General features: G+C 51.1%; 1 protein-coding gene across 1 annotated transcript in view; it reads left to right on the top strand.

The window, feature by feature from the left end:
- Positions 1-3,259: 3,259 nt before the first annotated feature.
- Positions 3,260-14,949, top strand: part of GALNT10 (polypeptide N-acetylgalactosaminyltransferase 10) — a 175,452-nt gene continuing 163,762 nt past the window's right edge. The window contains exon 1 of the mRNA XM_054568136.1: positions 3,260-3,554. Coding sequence (XP_054424111.1) covers positions 3,396-3,554 — 159 coding nt within the window. The 5' untranslated portion in view covers positions 3,260-3,395. The remainder of the gene's footprint in view (positions 3,555-14,949) is intronic.

Raw genomic sequence — 14,949 nt, 5'->3', positions numbered from 1 at the left:
AAGGCGTACGATAAGGATCTAGGGACAGAAGACTGGGCAGTGTAGGCCAAGATAACAGCAAGTGCAAAGGCCTGGAGGGGGGAGTGTGCCCGCTGTTCTCTCCTGAACAGCCAGAAGCCCCATGGGCGGGGTGTAAGGAAGAGAGGAAAGGGTGAGGGCTATCCCTACACAGCCTTGCAGGATCCTGTAGTTCCCTACAGAAATCCAGTGGGAGGCAGGAAGCCACCGGAGTAACTTGAACAGCAGGTGATGTTCCCTGACCTTTGTTAAAACAAGATCATTCTGGCTTCTGCTTTCTTGAGTCTCATTTGAAGATGAAAATCAGAAAAGCATTTCTCTCACAGAGTAACTGTGAGCATGAAAAGAGGTAATGCATGTCAAGGGTTTAACATGGTGCCTGACATAGCATTCAATAAAAGGTAGGCATTACTGTGACAGAAACCCAAAGAAAGAAAGTAGCCTCCTGAGCCGTTTTGGAGGACTTCATGAAGGAGATGGCAGTTCAGCCAAACATGGGAAGAGGTACAAGATTTCCACCACCAAAGACGGGAAGGAGGAGAGGGCTTTCTGGGTGGAAAGAACCAGGTGGTCAAGAAAAGCAGCCAGCAATTAGTCAAGGCAGAGGAGGAGGGAATGTTTGATCAACGCCAGCAGGTCACAGTGAGGAGTATGGACTCTAGAGCCTGGGTGATTGGAGCATTGAAGGTTTTGTATGTCAAGATCTCTGCGCTTTACCATAAAAACCCTGGAAGTAAACATAGGCAGTAAAATCTCGGACATTTCTCCTAGCAATATTTTTTCTGGATACCTCCTCGGGTAAGGGAAACAAAAGAAAAAATAAAGAAATGGGACTACAGCAAAGGAAACCATCAACAAAATGAAAAGACAACACACTGAATGGGAAGACATATTTGCCAATGATACAGCTGATAAGGGATTAATATCCAAAATTTATAAAGAACTCATAAAACAACACCAAAATAACAAAAAAACCCAACAATCCAGTTAAAACATGGGCAAATGACCTCAATAGACACTTCTCCAAAGAGAAGACATAGAACTAATAGACATATGAAAAGATGCTCATCACTAATCACCAGAGAAATGCAAATTAAAACCACAACAAGGTATCACCTTGCACCTGTCAGAATGGCACTCATCAATAAATCCATAAACGACAAGTGCTGGAGAGGATGTGTACCAAGAGGAGCCCTCAGGCACTGCTGGTGGGAGTGCAGATTGGTGCAGCCACTATGGAGAGCAGTATGGAGTTTCCTCAAAAAAAAAAAAAAAAAAAAGAACTGCTTTATGACCCAGCGATTCACTTCTGGGAGTTTATCTGAAGAAATCTGAAACACTAGTTCAACAGAATATATGTATGCTATGTTCAGTGCAATGTTATTTACAATAGCCAAGATTTGGAGGCAGCCCAAGTGCCCATCAGCAGATAAGTGGGTAAAAAAAAGCTGTGGTACATTTACACAATAGAATATTACTCAGCCATAAAAAGGAAATCTTACCCTTTGTGACAGCATGGATGGACATGGAGAGCATTATGCTATGTGAAATTAGCCAGTCAGAGAAAGTCAGATACCGTATGACTTCACTTGTATGTGGAATCTAATGAACGAAATGAACTAACAAGCAAAACAGAGACATACATAGGGAGCATGCTGACAGCTGTGGGGGGAGTGGGTTCTTGGGTGAAGGGGAGTGGAGAAAAAAAAGAGACAAAACTCATGGACAGGACAACAGTGTGGTGATTGGGGTGGGGAGGTAGAGGAGGGTTATAGGGGTGATAGGTAAGTGGTGACGGACTGCGACTTGACTTGGGGTGGTGAATATACAATATAGTAGATAGGTGATGCACTGTAGAATTGAGCACCTGAAACTTGTACATTTTGTTAACCAGAGTCACTCCAATAAACTCAATAAAAAAGAATTTTAAAAAATTTAAGATAGCAGAAAAAGAAAAAGGTCTGAGTTTTAATCTCAGAAAACGCAATCCCCATTGCTCAGCCTGGAAGCTGCAAGAACTGGGAAGCAGAAGTGTTAAGGTCCAAGGCTGGGGGTCGCTAGGCAGCGGCAGGGCTGGAGAGGGAGAGAATCAAGAGGATGCCTGTGGCGCGGAAAAGAGAAAGGCAACCAAGAGGGCCCGTGGTCCCCGAGCATCAGGGAGGAATCAATAACGTGAAGCGCAATGAGGGGCCACAGGCATCACCGCCCAGCTCATCGGCTCTCCAGAGTCCTCCCCGCGGTTACAGACACATACCATCGTCTAACGCGATTATGAATTTAATGTTTCTACTCCCAGACGCCAGGGCTCGAGTCTTTTCATTTCATCCCAGTGCATAGCTGAAGAGCTAACTGGAGACAGAGACCGTCAAGAGGTTTCAGAAAGGGCTCCGTGAGCTGATTGCCTAGACGCACACGTGGAACTTAAGGGCATACCAACTGCAAGGAGGTTGGAATTGCGCGACAAAAGATCCTACAGAGAGGCTTCGGCCACCTCCCCGCCGTTTTCAAGAGGTAACAGACGGGCGGCAGGCGAACACAGCACTACACAGTTTGCAGAAGGCGTTCGCACCTAACGCCAGGAACTCGGAGAGGAGGAAAACGAGGGACCGCGGGCCGAACAGTGCGCGTGGAGCCCGGCTGCGGCCCCATTTCACAGGGGTGGCCTAGGGATACAGAGTCCCCGGCGTAACATTAAGTCCGCGGGTTCTCGGAGCAGAGCCGAGGTGGGTGGGATGCCACAGTTCCGGAGGCTACAGGCGCGGAGCGTCCGGCCTGGCGGCAGCACTACGTGCGTATCGCCGGGGAGCTCACAAACCGTCAACCGGAATCCTGAGCAGAGGTTGCCGGCCTGGGCTTTGGAATCCCCGCGCGCGTCCCGGCGCGCGAAGACACACTAGTGTCCAGCCCGCACCGGTGAGCGCCCAACTCGCCAACTCCCGGACTTTCGCAAAGCTCCCGCGGGCGGGGGAGCCGCCGAGGAGCGGGCGGCACCATCGGGGCCCGAGAGGGGGAAGCGGTTAGCACTCGGACCCCGCCGCGCCCAGGAGGACCAGAAAAAGCCTCGAGAAGGCAGGGGCCCGCGGCACAAAGCTCTCGGAGGACCATTCGCAAGAGGATGGCAAGGGGCGAGCCGCTTACCTGGGATCAGAGTGACGGGGGCGGCGGCGACCCCCCCGCGGCGGCGACACGGTGGCCGAGCCCGGCTCCCCGGCTGGCGAGCGGCGGAAGTGCCGCGGAGTAGGAGCGGGGCCGGCGCCGCGGCCGCTTCTCCTCGCCGAGCTGCTGCCGCCTCTGGGCGGACTGGCGGACGAGTGGACGCCCGAAGCTGGGGGCCGCGCGGCGGGACCGGCGGGACGCCGCGGGGCTGACCGGCCCCGATGAGGCGGAAGGAGAAGCGGCTTCTGCAGGCGGTGGCGCTGGTGCTGGCGGCCCTGGTCCTCCTTCCCAACGTGGGACTCTGGGCGCTGTACCGCGAGCGGCAGCCCGACGGCACCCCCGGGGAATCGGGGGCAGCGGTGCCCCCGGCAGCCGGACAGGTGAGTCCTCCAATTGTCATGGGGTTGGGAACAGTTTGTCCCCAAATTTACTTGTAGCTTTCGGTTCCTTTCTTTACCTTCCCCTGCCTTCTCGGAGTCAGCGCCAGAGACCCTTCTGTTCTTTCCATTTTTTGGATGGGAAACTGAGGCTTGGAGAAGGACAAGGACTTGTCCAGGGTTCCACACCCGACAGAAACAGAGCCAGAACCAGAAACCTGGGCTCCTGGTACCCAGTCTGGAGGTCTGTTTCTCGCCGTAGGTTACCATCCTCCCTTCTGCCCATGTCCGGGTATCTCAACTTCCAGTATCTCTCTTTTTGGAGGACCCTGTCTGCCTGCCCATATCCCAGGATAACTCCTTCTTCTGAAGATCCCGGTGCTTCTGTTTGGTGTCCAGGTCTGTTCTGCTTATTCCCCCACCTGCTGATCCCGGTGTTCCGTACGCAGTTCAGCCCCTTTCCTGTTTGCCCATCTGCCCAAAGAGACACCTGGGCCTTCCTGCTCTCCCCGTTTGTTCACCCTCCCTCCTTCCCAGCCTTATTTCTTTTCCATATCCTGTGGGTTCCTTGGAGGATGCAAGATCATGCTCCCCTTGGAGCTTCAGGCCCTAGAGGTGGGGAAGGGGGTGAGCTCCTGGTCTTTGAGGGGCCTGCTGCCTTTGACCTTCTGGAGGTCCAGAAGTGAGGGCTCTGGTGGAGGGATTCCCCAAATTTCGGAGGCGATTTGTGCCCAGCACGCTGAAGATGGGCTATCATATGCCTTCCTTGTCCTTCTCAGAGTACCCGTGACCCCTCTGAACTTGTCCAGTCTAGTTAGGTGTGGTCTTTCTTGTAGCAAATACTAGGATCTTAATTGTTTCTGCCTCCTCTAAACTCACCCATGTATGTGTGTGTGTGTTTGCGTGCACTGGGTGTCACCCATACATATACACTGATAGCAAGAGCCCTGGCGGATCACTGCTACCCTTCCAGCCCCTGGCGCAGTAGGTGCCAGTGAACCTATGCATGCTCAAACCATTTCATACAGTGGGACATTTCAGATTTGTTACAGGATTTCCTTGTTCCCATGGGAAGTGGATAATTTGTGCATCGGGGTCAAATTTGACTGATTGTTGTCCGCAGGATGAGCAAAGAGGCTGACTTTTAAGCTGATGGTTTTCCTTTCTCTTCCCAATATCAGGCTGCAGTATGGGCGGTGTGGCATCTTGAGTACAGAGGGAGGGCTCTTTGCAACGGGGCTGACCAGTTTTGAGTGTAGCCTGTCACTCTGCTAATTGTTACAGACCACCCTGGAGGGCCTGGATGATCTTCCTGGTAGAGCTTGCTGTTTGACACTGAGGCGCCCAGCTCTTTCATAAATCCCTGGTTCAAACCCCGACCGCCAGCACAGACCCAGCTCTCTTAAATACTGTTTTCATGTGGGCTTTTCCTTCATGAAATCTTTCTTCTGTTCCCATCCTATGCCAGCATTGGGGTCAGGAGGTCAGGAGGTCAGGGTCCTATCCTCTGCCCTACCACTGACTTGTTGTGTATGTCCTTGGTCACCTCCCAGGTCCCTCTCTGAGCCTCCCTTTCTCCTTACGTAAAATGTGGGTGTTGGTCCAGCCCCACCATTCTGTGATACAGTCAGTGAACCAATGAGGAGTATACTGACCACTTTTCTCCTGGAGCAGGAGCCCCTTATAGCATGTCTAGCTGTAGGGGGGTGCCATACTGAATACAGCCCCAGGTCAAGGAGGAGACTGTCCTGCCCAGGTGCAAACTCCCCTCTGTAATAGCCCAAGCCATTTCTAAAATAGCTCATAACATTCTGCCTCTGCCTGGAGAAAACCCTCATATTTCATTTGCTGTGGATGCCAGAGACGTCCTGATTCTCATTTTCTATAGACCCAGATGTGTAGAGAGAAGGTCAAGGTTAACTGCTAGTTTGGCCTGAGCTTTCAAAGTAAATTACTCACTTGTGCAAGAGGGAATTGACGGAGGAAAGCAGGCTTTTGGGCAGAGAGATAGAGAGAGAAGCAACAGCTGGGCGCTGCTCAGAGCCCTTAACTGAAATGGACAGACAGGCACATCTGGGAGGGTCTAGTTCTTGCTCATTTCTTTTGCTGTGCACTCTCATGAAGACCAGGAGGAAGAATTGGTGAATGGGGTTCGGTGGTGGTGGTAGGGGTTGCCAAGTGATTATCCTTGCTCTAAAGAGAATCGCTTTGCTTCCTGGGAGCAGCAGAATGGAGCTGTTTCCCCAATGATGAGCTCTTCTAGGTGCTATAGGATTCTGCATTCATCTGCTGCCTTTCAGGAACACTGTGCCAAATTTCCACACAGTCCCCTGTTTGTTCCACTCTCCTGCAGATGCACAGCACTGGGCTTGGCCCCCAGTCCCGTGTTTGCATGTCAGCTGGCCCTGAGGGGAGAAGCTGACTTCTCACAGCGACAGTGCTTCATCCCTCATCCCAGTGTGCTGGAATGTGCACGGAACACGCCAGGCTGCTGTCTGGGGAATCTGGCATCTTGAGTACACAGAACTGCTTTCGACAGGGCTGACCAATTCTGAGCTCAGCCTGCCACTCTTGTAATTGTTGACAGTTATCCCAGAGCACCTCGTTGATCTTTCTCATAGAAATAACTGCAGAGGCTCTGGAGGGAAGTCTGACAGGACTTTATCCCAGTGAAAAATATATTCCTGTGGGCTAGAGAGAAGTTTCTTTGAGGGTAACAAATGCACTGTTTGAACAGTCCTTTAACTCCTTGATTTCTCCACTGGATTGAAGAATACAGAGTTTTAAATTAAGAGCATTTATCATCTGCTACAATCTGAAGTCTACATAATTGTCACTTTGGCTCATTCTGGGTGCACCTCTGGAGCTGGGTAGGGCAGCTGATTTATAAGAGACGCATAATGCTGTTGGGATTTCAGCATTCATCCAGTGAGACAGCTCAGCTGGCTGCTTTGAAGGCTGCAAAACCAAGCAAGAAAAGCCAGTTTTGAAGCCACCTTCACTTTAATTTGGGGTTCCCTCTCATTCTTAGCCCCCATCTGCTGAACATCTTGGTTTGATTCTACAGTCTGTTTCATATTCCAGACTTGGGAACTGGCCATTAAAAACCCACGCTAGGAAACACGATGTAGTCCCTCCCCGTGTCTGCGCCGTAATCTTTTGTGAGAAATGACTTCATTGGATAACAGCGACTGTGGGGTAGAAATTGGTGGGATAATGGAATAACAGGGACTTCAGTTTCAAGTATCAAGAGTTTTTTTCATTGTATCTTTATTTTTCATTGTAAACTTTATTCTTAGACCATCCAGAAATCAATACTTTTTCCCTTTTGTCAGTCTTCCTGGTGGCAGGGCCTTACCAGTCAGAAAGTTAAGTGCCATGGAAATGTAGCTTCAGAATGATTTCTTTCGTTTTCCACAGAGGGGCTGGATCCAGTAGATGGCTAATCACTTCCCTGTCTGCAGGCTCAGCTGAAACCTGATGCCACAGGGGAAGGGTTGTTGATCTACCTGCACAAATCTGGCTTCCCTGCATTCTTTTTTCCTGCACTTGCAGCCCCCAAGGAGCCCAGCTGAGGAAGGCTTGGAAACAGAGGCCGGGGTTCCAGTTCTCTGCCCTTCCCTAAACTTACTGTGTGACCTTAGGAAAGTGGTGTAACCTCTCTGGGCCTTGGATTCCTGATGTGTGAAGTGAGGGCTTAGGCTCAGAAGGGGCAAGGTAATTGTGTGTTACAATGATGCTTCCCCTCTCCCAGCCAGGGCAGACATTGCTAAGCAGTCTCTTTTCCATTAAGTCCAGACATGGCCTCAGACTCTTTCTCAACACTGCTACTCAGGGAGTGTTAATGGCACATTGGAATTCACTTGTGATGTAGTGAATGGATACTGTCAGGACTTTTACAACTCTCACATCCTGGAGTTCTTTTGAGTTTGCTTGGAAGCATGTATTAGAAAGGCCTGGATAGTAGCAGTGTGTTCAAACAGGCTTCCATATCTAACTTGTGATGCGGCCACTACTTAGAGATGTGCGTAGCCTAATTCCTTCTCTCAGGCTGTTGTCTAAGGACGTTCAGCTTTTAATCTGTTAGCTGCAGAAACACGATAACAAAAATAATGGAATCAGGAATGAAAAAGCAAAGGCCCATTTAAAAGATAGCCATCTAGCTTGCTAATTGTACCTTGTCCACAGTCAACTCTTACACAGAGATGGCATCCGGATCTCATCACTTAAACACTCCTGGAGGCAAACTTGGCAGCCGAACTTGGATGCTGTTTGCAGAGGTTTTTTATTTTGCATGTATCTGACCCTCTGTATTCCATAGACATGTCAGAGCCAATAAAAGAAGAGCTACTGGATAAGGCTCTGCCCCAGGAAGGCTGAAACGAGAGTCTTGCTTCTCTGAAAACCACTGCCCTCGTGCCCAGTGGGATGGAGCAGGGAGACAGCCTACATGTGCCTGAGTTCCTGGGGCCAAGGAGCACATTGTGGCCTTCCCTCCCGGAAATATCTTAAAGTAGGAACCATGTCCTCTAGCACGTAGCGTAAGGGTTGGCACTGGGGAGACAGAACATGTTTGCTGAGTGACGATGTGTATCACAGTAGAACAGGGACTCCTGGAGTCATCCAGTCCAGCCCCCTTGTTTTATTGGTATAGGAACTGAGGCCCAGGAGAGGGGGCAGGCAGTTTACAGAGGGAGGCATGCAGAGCAGAGCCCAGTTCTTCTCCTCACTCTGTTGGACCGTGAATATTTTTCCCTCCATGTACTAATATTTGATCCTTCTCTCCATTATTTCCCTCATGAGCCAAGATTATTACTCCCAGTTGTGGAGGCCAGTACTTAACTGAGACCAGCTCTCTGCTGGAACTTACCTGGCCTTTAAGTTTTCTTCCCCAAATTTTATAGTTTTAAAGCAAGTAAAGTGGATTGACTTTTAAGGTGGCAAAGGGATCCAGTGGGGGAATTAGAGGAGTTAAAAGAGTGCATCACACATGGCACCATCACTGCCACCCATGGCAGACGGAGCTCATCTCAGTTTAGAAGCCACCTCAGATTCTCTGTCGGTTGCAGGAGACAATGGATTAAGCCACGTGAGCTGAAACAAGTAAGGGAGTTTATTTATTAGCTCCTTTTATTGCAATTGACTTCAGGTACGGTGTGATCCAGAGGTTCCTATCCTAGACTGAGACCCCAAGGTAGCAAAAAATGGTCGCATCTCTTTCTGATCTCATATCCACACCCAGATCCTAGAAGAAAGAGTCTCTCTTCCCTGATAGCTTCTGTAGAAGAGGGAGGAAACTTCCTCTAAGTCCTTCCAAGATCTTAGGTATTATTGACCCAGTTTGGTTTTAATGTGCTCTCCGAACCTGTCACAGTTTATGCTGATAGATTTACCTCACCCTGAAGCTAGGGGTCAGGTCAGGCCACCCAAGTCATATTAAGCAATTCCCCAGAGAAAAATCTGGGTGCTCTTGTGGGGAGGAAGGAGGATGAAATCCGGGCAAGAAGCCAACAAATGTCCACTTCGGAATCTTGCTGACACAGTGTCCCAGGCGGTTACTGTTGAGGAATCAGACTTGGTCCTGTGCCATGCTGGACTCAGTTTTGCTCACCGAACCTGCAGCCTGGAGGCCTGATTCTCGTCTCAGGCCTGCCCCTCTTCCCCTTGGCTGTGATGATCAACTCTGCGGGCCTCAGTTTCCTCCCGAGGACCGCTTGGGTGTAGACACTTGCCATCCTGGAGTCGAGGGTTGAGCAGAGGAGCAGCTGAAAGCTGCCTTTATTTCATCGTACTCACGAGTTTTGTTGCCGCCTTCCTTCTCACTCACAGACGTCCTCAGAGCTGCCCCGCCCTTCCCCGGCACAGACACATTAAGTCAATTCATTGAACATTTCTCTCAAACTGAACAAGAACTTCTGTCTCTTTGGCTTTGACTTTTTTCCTGCCTGGCCCTCTGAGCTGGAGGAGGCGGAGTGTTCACACTTTGGAAGCTAGAGGAAGCTAAACAGTTCCGCTGTGGTGGGTGGGTGTGTATTTCTGAGCGGGTAGCTTTCTCTCCATGTGTCTCTCTTCTCTCTCATCTTTGGATGGTTCCTGTTTGCTGCCCTCTGCTGAGTGCAGACAGGAGAAGGAAGGCGAAAAAGCAGGCCCATTGGTTTCCTTCCCTTTGGTTTAGAGAGAATTCTGATTTTCAAATGCTGAATTTTCTTCAGGGTGGTGATAAACGCCACATCATAAAATGATACGAAGAACGATGACGCGGAGCATGATAAAGTTAATAACAACAGCAGCTACCATTTACTTAGCACCCACTCTGCTAGGCAGTGGATGACATAGGCCCTTTACCTGTACATCTTGTCAAGTAGTCACAGTAGCTCATCGGTAGGAACAGATGAGGGAGCCGATCCTCCCGGACTGAGACACTGTGGGGCAATTGGTAGGGTCTGCGCCACGGTAGCGGGGGACAGGCATGCTGCTCTTGTTTGGAAGGTGAGCAACCCAGTGTGGTGGCCGGCCTAACGGCGCTGGGTTCAGGAGTGCAGCAGGGCCACTAAGATCAGGTGTGCGGAGGAGGCCGTGTACAGGCTGCTCTTGGCGCCCCACTCCCCGATTCTTTGAAGTCTGAAGCAGTTGTCAGGGAGAGCCCTTGCTGCTTCCTACTCTAGGAGAGAACCCACATCCTCAGCTTCCTTCCAGGAAGTATTCACTGGTCGCTTCAGCCCTTAGGGCCTTCTCACAGGTCTGAGAGCCCCAAGCATTGATCTTCTCATCTGCCTCCTTAGATCAGAGGCCTTCCAGGGAGGCCCAGCCTGGTCCTTACTTCTGCTCCTCCCTTCCTGTGCCTGCCAGTGTGTCCCACGGGCCTCTGGGACTCCATACACATTGCTCCCTTGCCTCTCTGACACCCTCCTCCCTGCTACCGCCCTCCTAGACCTGGCTCACCCCTGCCAAGTCAGAGGTCTCAGAACTGTCCCCTATAAATAAATCTTGCAGTACAATAATTGGTTTTTTGTTTCTTTCTTTCTTCCTTCCTTTCTTCCTTCCTTCCTTCCTTCCTTCCTTTCTTCCTTTCTTCCTTCCTGCCTTCCTGCCTTCCTTCCTGCCTTCCTTCCTTTCTTCCTTTCTTTCTTCCTTTCTTCCTTCCTTCCTTTCCTCCCTCCCTCCCTCCCTCCCTCCCTCCCTTCCTTCCTTCCTTCCTTCCTTCCTTCCTTCCTTCCTTCCTTCCTTCCTTCCTTCCTTCCTTCCTTTTCTTCCTTTCTTTCTTTTCTTTCTTGTAGTAGTAATTGTTTTTAATCTGTCTGGACTGGCTGCTCCTGAAGGCAGGAGCTAACCTCTGTCTCGGTGACCCACTCTTATTTGTCTTGTGAATGATACGGTCGTTACCCAGCAACTGCTGGCCTGGTGCAGAGATGGTTCTTCCCCGCCTGCGTGGTGCTTCAGGATCCCTGGGGAGCCTGTGAACTTGGAGAAGGCAGGGCCCATGCCCAAGGGGCATGATCGGGCCATTGAGGGGTGGGCCAGGGAACCCTGTATTTAACAAATGCTGTTCAGAGTGCATTGGGGAATTCTCTTCTCTGCCCAAATCCCCAAATTGCCAGCACCCCCAAGAGGCAGACCTCGCCTTCCCAGGGACTCACGCTCCTCTCCCCAGGAGTGCTTAGGGACCTGCCTTTGAACTTCTATTCCTGGGGAGTGGATTTATCTGCCATTGCTCGAGTTGCCAGCCAGCACTCCCAGGAGAGCCCTGTGCAGCCTGTAAGCAGCGGCACTGCGTCAGGTGCAAGAGGCTCAGGGTCAGGATCGGAGATCTTAGGTCTGGGATGGGCAGGACGCTTTCAGAATCCATCTGCAGTGGGCTGCAAGGATTCTCGGGGGCCCCAAAGCTTCGTTTTCCTCTGAAGTCCGAGTTCCGCGTTGCCCTTCCAGGATGGGAGCTCCGTGGTGGTGAGTGGGGAGCAGGGGTACTGAACTTGGGGCCTCCCTGGGAAGGGGTGGCCTTATGGAGACTCTGAGAACAGTTCCCTTGAGCTGGAGAGAGTGTAGGATTGGGAACCAGGCCCAGCTCTGCCACTTGCTAGCTCTTTGTCCACCCTCTGGAGCTGCAGCCTTCTCCTCCTAAAATGAGCACAATGACCGCTACTTCACAGTGTTGTGGGGATGATTAAATTACATTAAAGATGAGAAAGCTGAGGTGCAGTGAGGGTCAGTGGCATATCCACAGCTAGAAAGCGATGGCAACAGGATTCCAACCCCGTGTCCTGTGCGGCGTGGAGCACACAGCCCAAGGCTCCCTTCCGCTGCCTTGCCACCCACTGGCCCTGTGACCTTGTTGAGTCCACCATCTTCCCCTGGACGTGAGGCCATAGTGGCAGGTTATTATTGCTGAGGGCCCCGTGAGCCTTGGCTCCTCCCTTTGCTGCATGCCCAGGTGGCGGTTCAGGGCAGATTACAGCAGCCCCACGTGCCTCCTGGGAGCCTCCCCGGGCAGCCTCCCGAGAGCCCACGTTTGTGTGTGTTTGTGCGGGTCTCCCCTGTGGTTACAACCCTCAGCCTCCCTGGAGAGCCAGGCTGCTGAGCAGAGGGGGCTGGCGGGGGCTGGAGGAAGGTGGTTTCTTAAAGGAACAGGTTGGAAACATCTGGCGGGGGAGAGTGTGTGAAAATTACTTCCTGCTGCTAGAGCACATTGTATGTGCTCGACTGAAAACTGTTATTTTTGCAAGTTTCCTCCTGAGTATTGATCAGAGTCAGCTGCTGACAGTTAAATGTGTATGTGTGTGCACATCTATTTGTGAAATAACCAGTTTCTAAATTTGGCACTGAACTTTAGTGAAAAGTTCGTGATTCTGTTGTTGGGGCACCAGGGTCTGTAGTTTTGATTCCTGGTTATTTTATTGATAATAAACCTTAATGGCTGTCTCCTTCAGAGAACTTCTTTTATTACTTTATCTGACCTTTATATTACTTTTTAGAAACCTTCTATGTGCACAAATGGAGGTTGTAAGCTAGTGGCCTGTGGGCCAGGCGTCACCCAAAGACAAGTTTTGTGTGGTTCACCTAATGCAGGCCCATCGATGGCTGGGCGTGTTTATTTTTCAGGGTTAGTAAGTTATCAGTACCTAATCATTGGAAAATATTTCACATTAAAAAAAATTCTTCTTTCTGGCTTTTGGGGAAAAACTGAAAAGTCTGGCGTCAGCACCCAGGGTCCGTTATCACAGACAGCGCGGGGAGCTGGGTAGCAGCTGCCCCGCACCCCCCACAGCAGGCGCAGCTCCCCGGGTGGCCACGGCCCCGACGTCCTTTGTGGGCTCCAACCCGGATTCCACGCCCTCCACCCAGCCGGCCCAGCCTCTGGAGATGTTTGAGTTTGGGAGCCCTGCCTTATGACCTTTGTTCAATTAGTTCTCTTCTTATGGCAGGGGCAGGATGGGGCTGATGGCCCCCACGGTAGCGATGAAAACACAAGGTTCAAAGAGCGTAAGTGGTATGACTACTAGTGAAAGCCAGTAAGCTGAGGCCAGTCCTTCTGTCAGCCTAATGTAGTTTTCAGGGCAGGGGGTTGATGATTCCTTGGAAAACTAAATACAGGGTCTGGCACAAATAATGCCCGTTGCTTATTACAAAATCATAAGCATGTTATTCTGTTACACAACATTATTGCACTCAAGCACACCATATGACATTTTAGGTGAAATGTTCAAAGTAAAACTATAAGTTATTACACCCTAGTACTACCCCTCCAACCACACTCAAGCAGGCGTCACTTCTGCCGGACCCTGTATATAAACCTTGGGCTCTTGAACAAACTCTGAAGTTTATATCCAGTGTTCCTGCTCTGCCTGGGCCCAAGAAGCACCTGCCTTGCTTCCCTGTGTCTGCAGGTATTCTGAGTTGGAGGTCCACCCTGTCTAACAGAGTTTGTTCCAGCTGTGCCTGGGGCTGCTCTAGGCTTGTTACAAGTGGAGTGAGCACAGGGTCCACTTTGTTTTCTGCCTGTGCTTCCTGGCATGTCAGGAAACCCCAGAATGTGCATTCCTGTTACGGGGCGGGGGAGGGTGTTAGGAGCCTGTGAAAGGAGAGGAAAGATGGTTTTGCCAGCAGCAGCGCAGTCTCTGCATTCCTTTGGGCGAGGGGGCATGAGAGGCGGGGTCGGGGGGGCACCTCAGGAGAAGTGGGAGCCTGTGTGAGAGCAGTGTGGGCCAGAGCTAACCGGGTGAGGGGTGCAGCTGAACACAGCCACCATGTGTCTGAGGCCAGGGCCCTTTGCCTGGACAGGAGGGGCTGCAGCTCCACACCCTGACTTCAGGAACCTTCCCTTGAGGTTCTGCTGGCTGCTGGTGTGACAGTGGGGCCTGGCGTGGGGCACAGTCGGTGTGGCAGCCAGTCCCGGGCTGCAGCCTAGGCTCTCTCTGAGTTCTGGCTCCACAGCATTAACAGAGATGACCATTAATGTACTGAGCTGTCGCTGCACGCCCTGCACTGTGCACGCCCTGCACTGTACGCCCTGCACTGTGCCCATCTCATTGCATCAGGTTATAACCCTGGGAGTGAAGTGCCTGTGTTTGCATGTGGGAAAAGGGAGGCCCAGGAAGCTTCAGTACCTTCCAGGAATGCAGAGGAAGTAAGCTGTGGGACTGAAACTCAGATTTCTGACTCTCAAATTTGTGTTCTTAACCACTACGCTTTGTTGATGCCTGTGGTGAGTCATTTAACCTTTCTTGGCCTCCATTTCCTCTGCTGTAAAGTGGGAATAGTACCTTCCTGGCCTATGAGCAGAGCGCAGATAACTCTCCCTGTCCCTGGCACTTTGGGCCATTGTCAGCTATCGCTGTCTGCTGTGAGGCAGCCAAGGGGCCCTGCCAGGGAACAATGGGCACATTAAGAAGGCTGCTAGGTGCCAAGCGGGAGGTAATTAAAGGGACATTTGATTAGTTTTAACCCTAATAGTCAGGCTTTGTTCTCTTTGCCTCTGTAGCGTTTAAGAGAGAAGAAAGCCTGGTGTGGATTTCCTCCTCCTGTGGTTGTGTGGGTGCTCTCTGACTTTGGGTGTATGTCTCTTTCACTTCTCTCCTAGTCTCAGCCCTTTCCTCTTCCTCTCTCCGTATGTCTCTCTGCCTCTCCCACTGCCTCTGCTGTGTGTCATCTCTCTTAGCAGGTACGATGAGGGATGAGATGGAAGAAGCCACAAGATGACCACTGTGGAATCCCCGATTCCAAGGGACAGTCTTTCATCTTGTTCCGTCTCCCCAGCCTCATCCCTCCCAAATGGTCAGCCATCTTTTGCTTGAACACCTCCAGTGATGGGGAACTCAGTCCCTTAGTTCAGCAGAGTCCTAGATAATCTGCTCTGGCTCGGGGTGAGTGCCCATGACACATCTTTTAGTCTCTTCTCAAATCT

The sequence above is a fragment of the Pteronotus mesoamericanus genome, unplaced genomic scaffold (assembly GCF_021234165.1).
Source record: "Pteronotus mesoamericanus isolate MK-2021 breed Mesoamerican mustached bat unplaced genomic scaffold, CSHL_Meso_final contig_2, whole genome shotgun sequence".
Classification (NCBI taxonomy): domain Eukaryota; kingdom Metazoa; phylum Chordata; class Mammalia; order Chiroptera; family Mormoopidae; genus Pteronotus; species Pteronotus mesoamericanus.
This window is presented reverse-complemented; position numbering and strand designations above follow the sequence as displayed.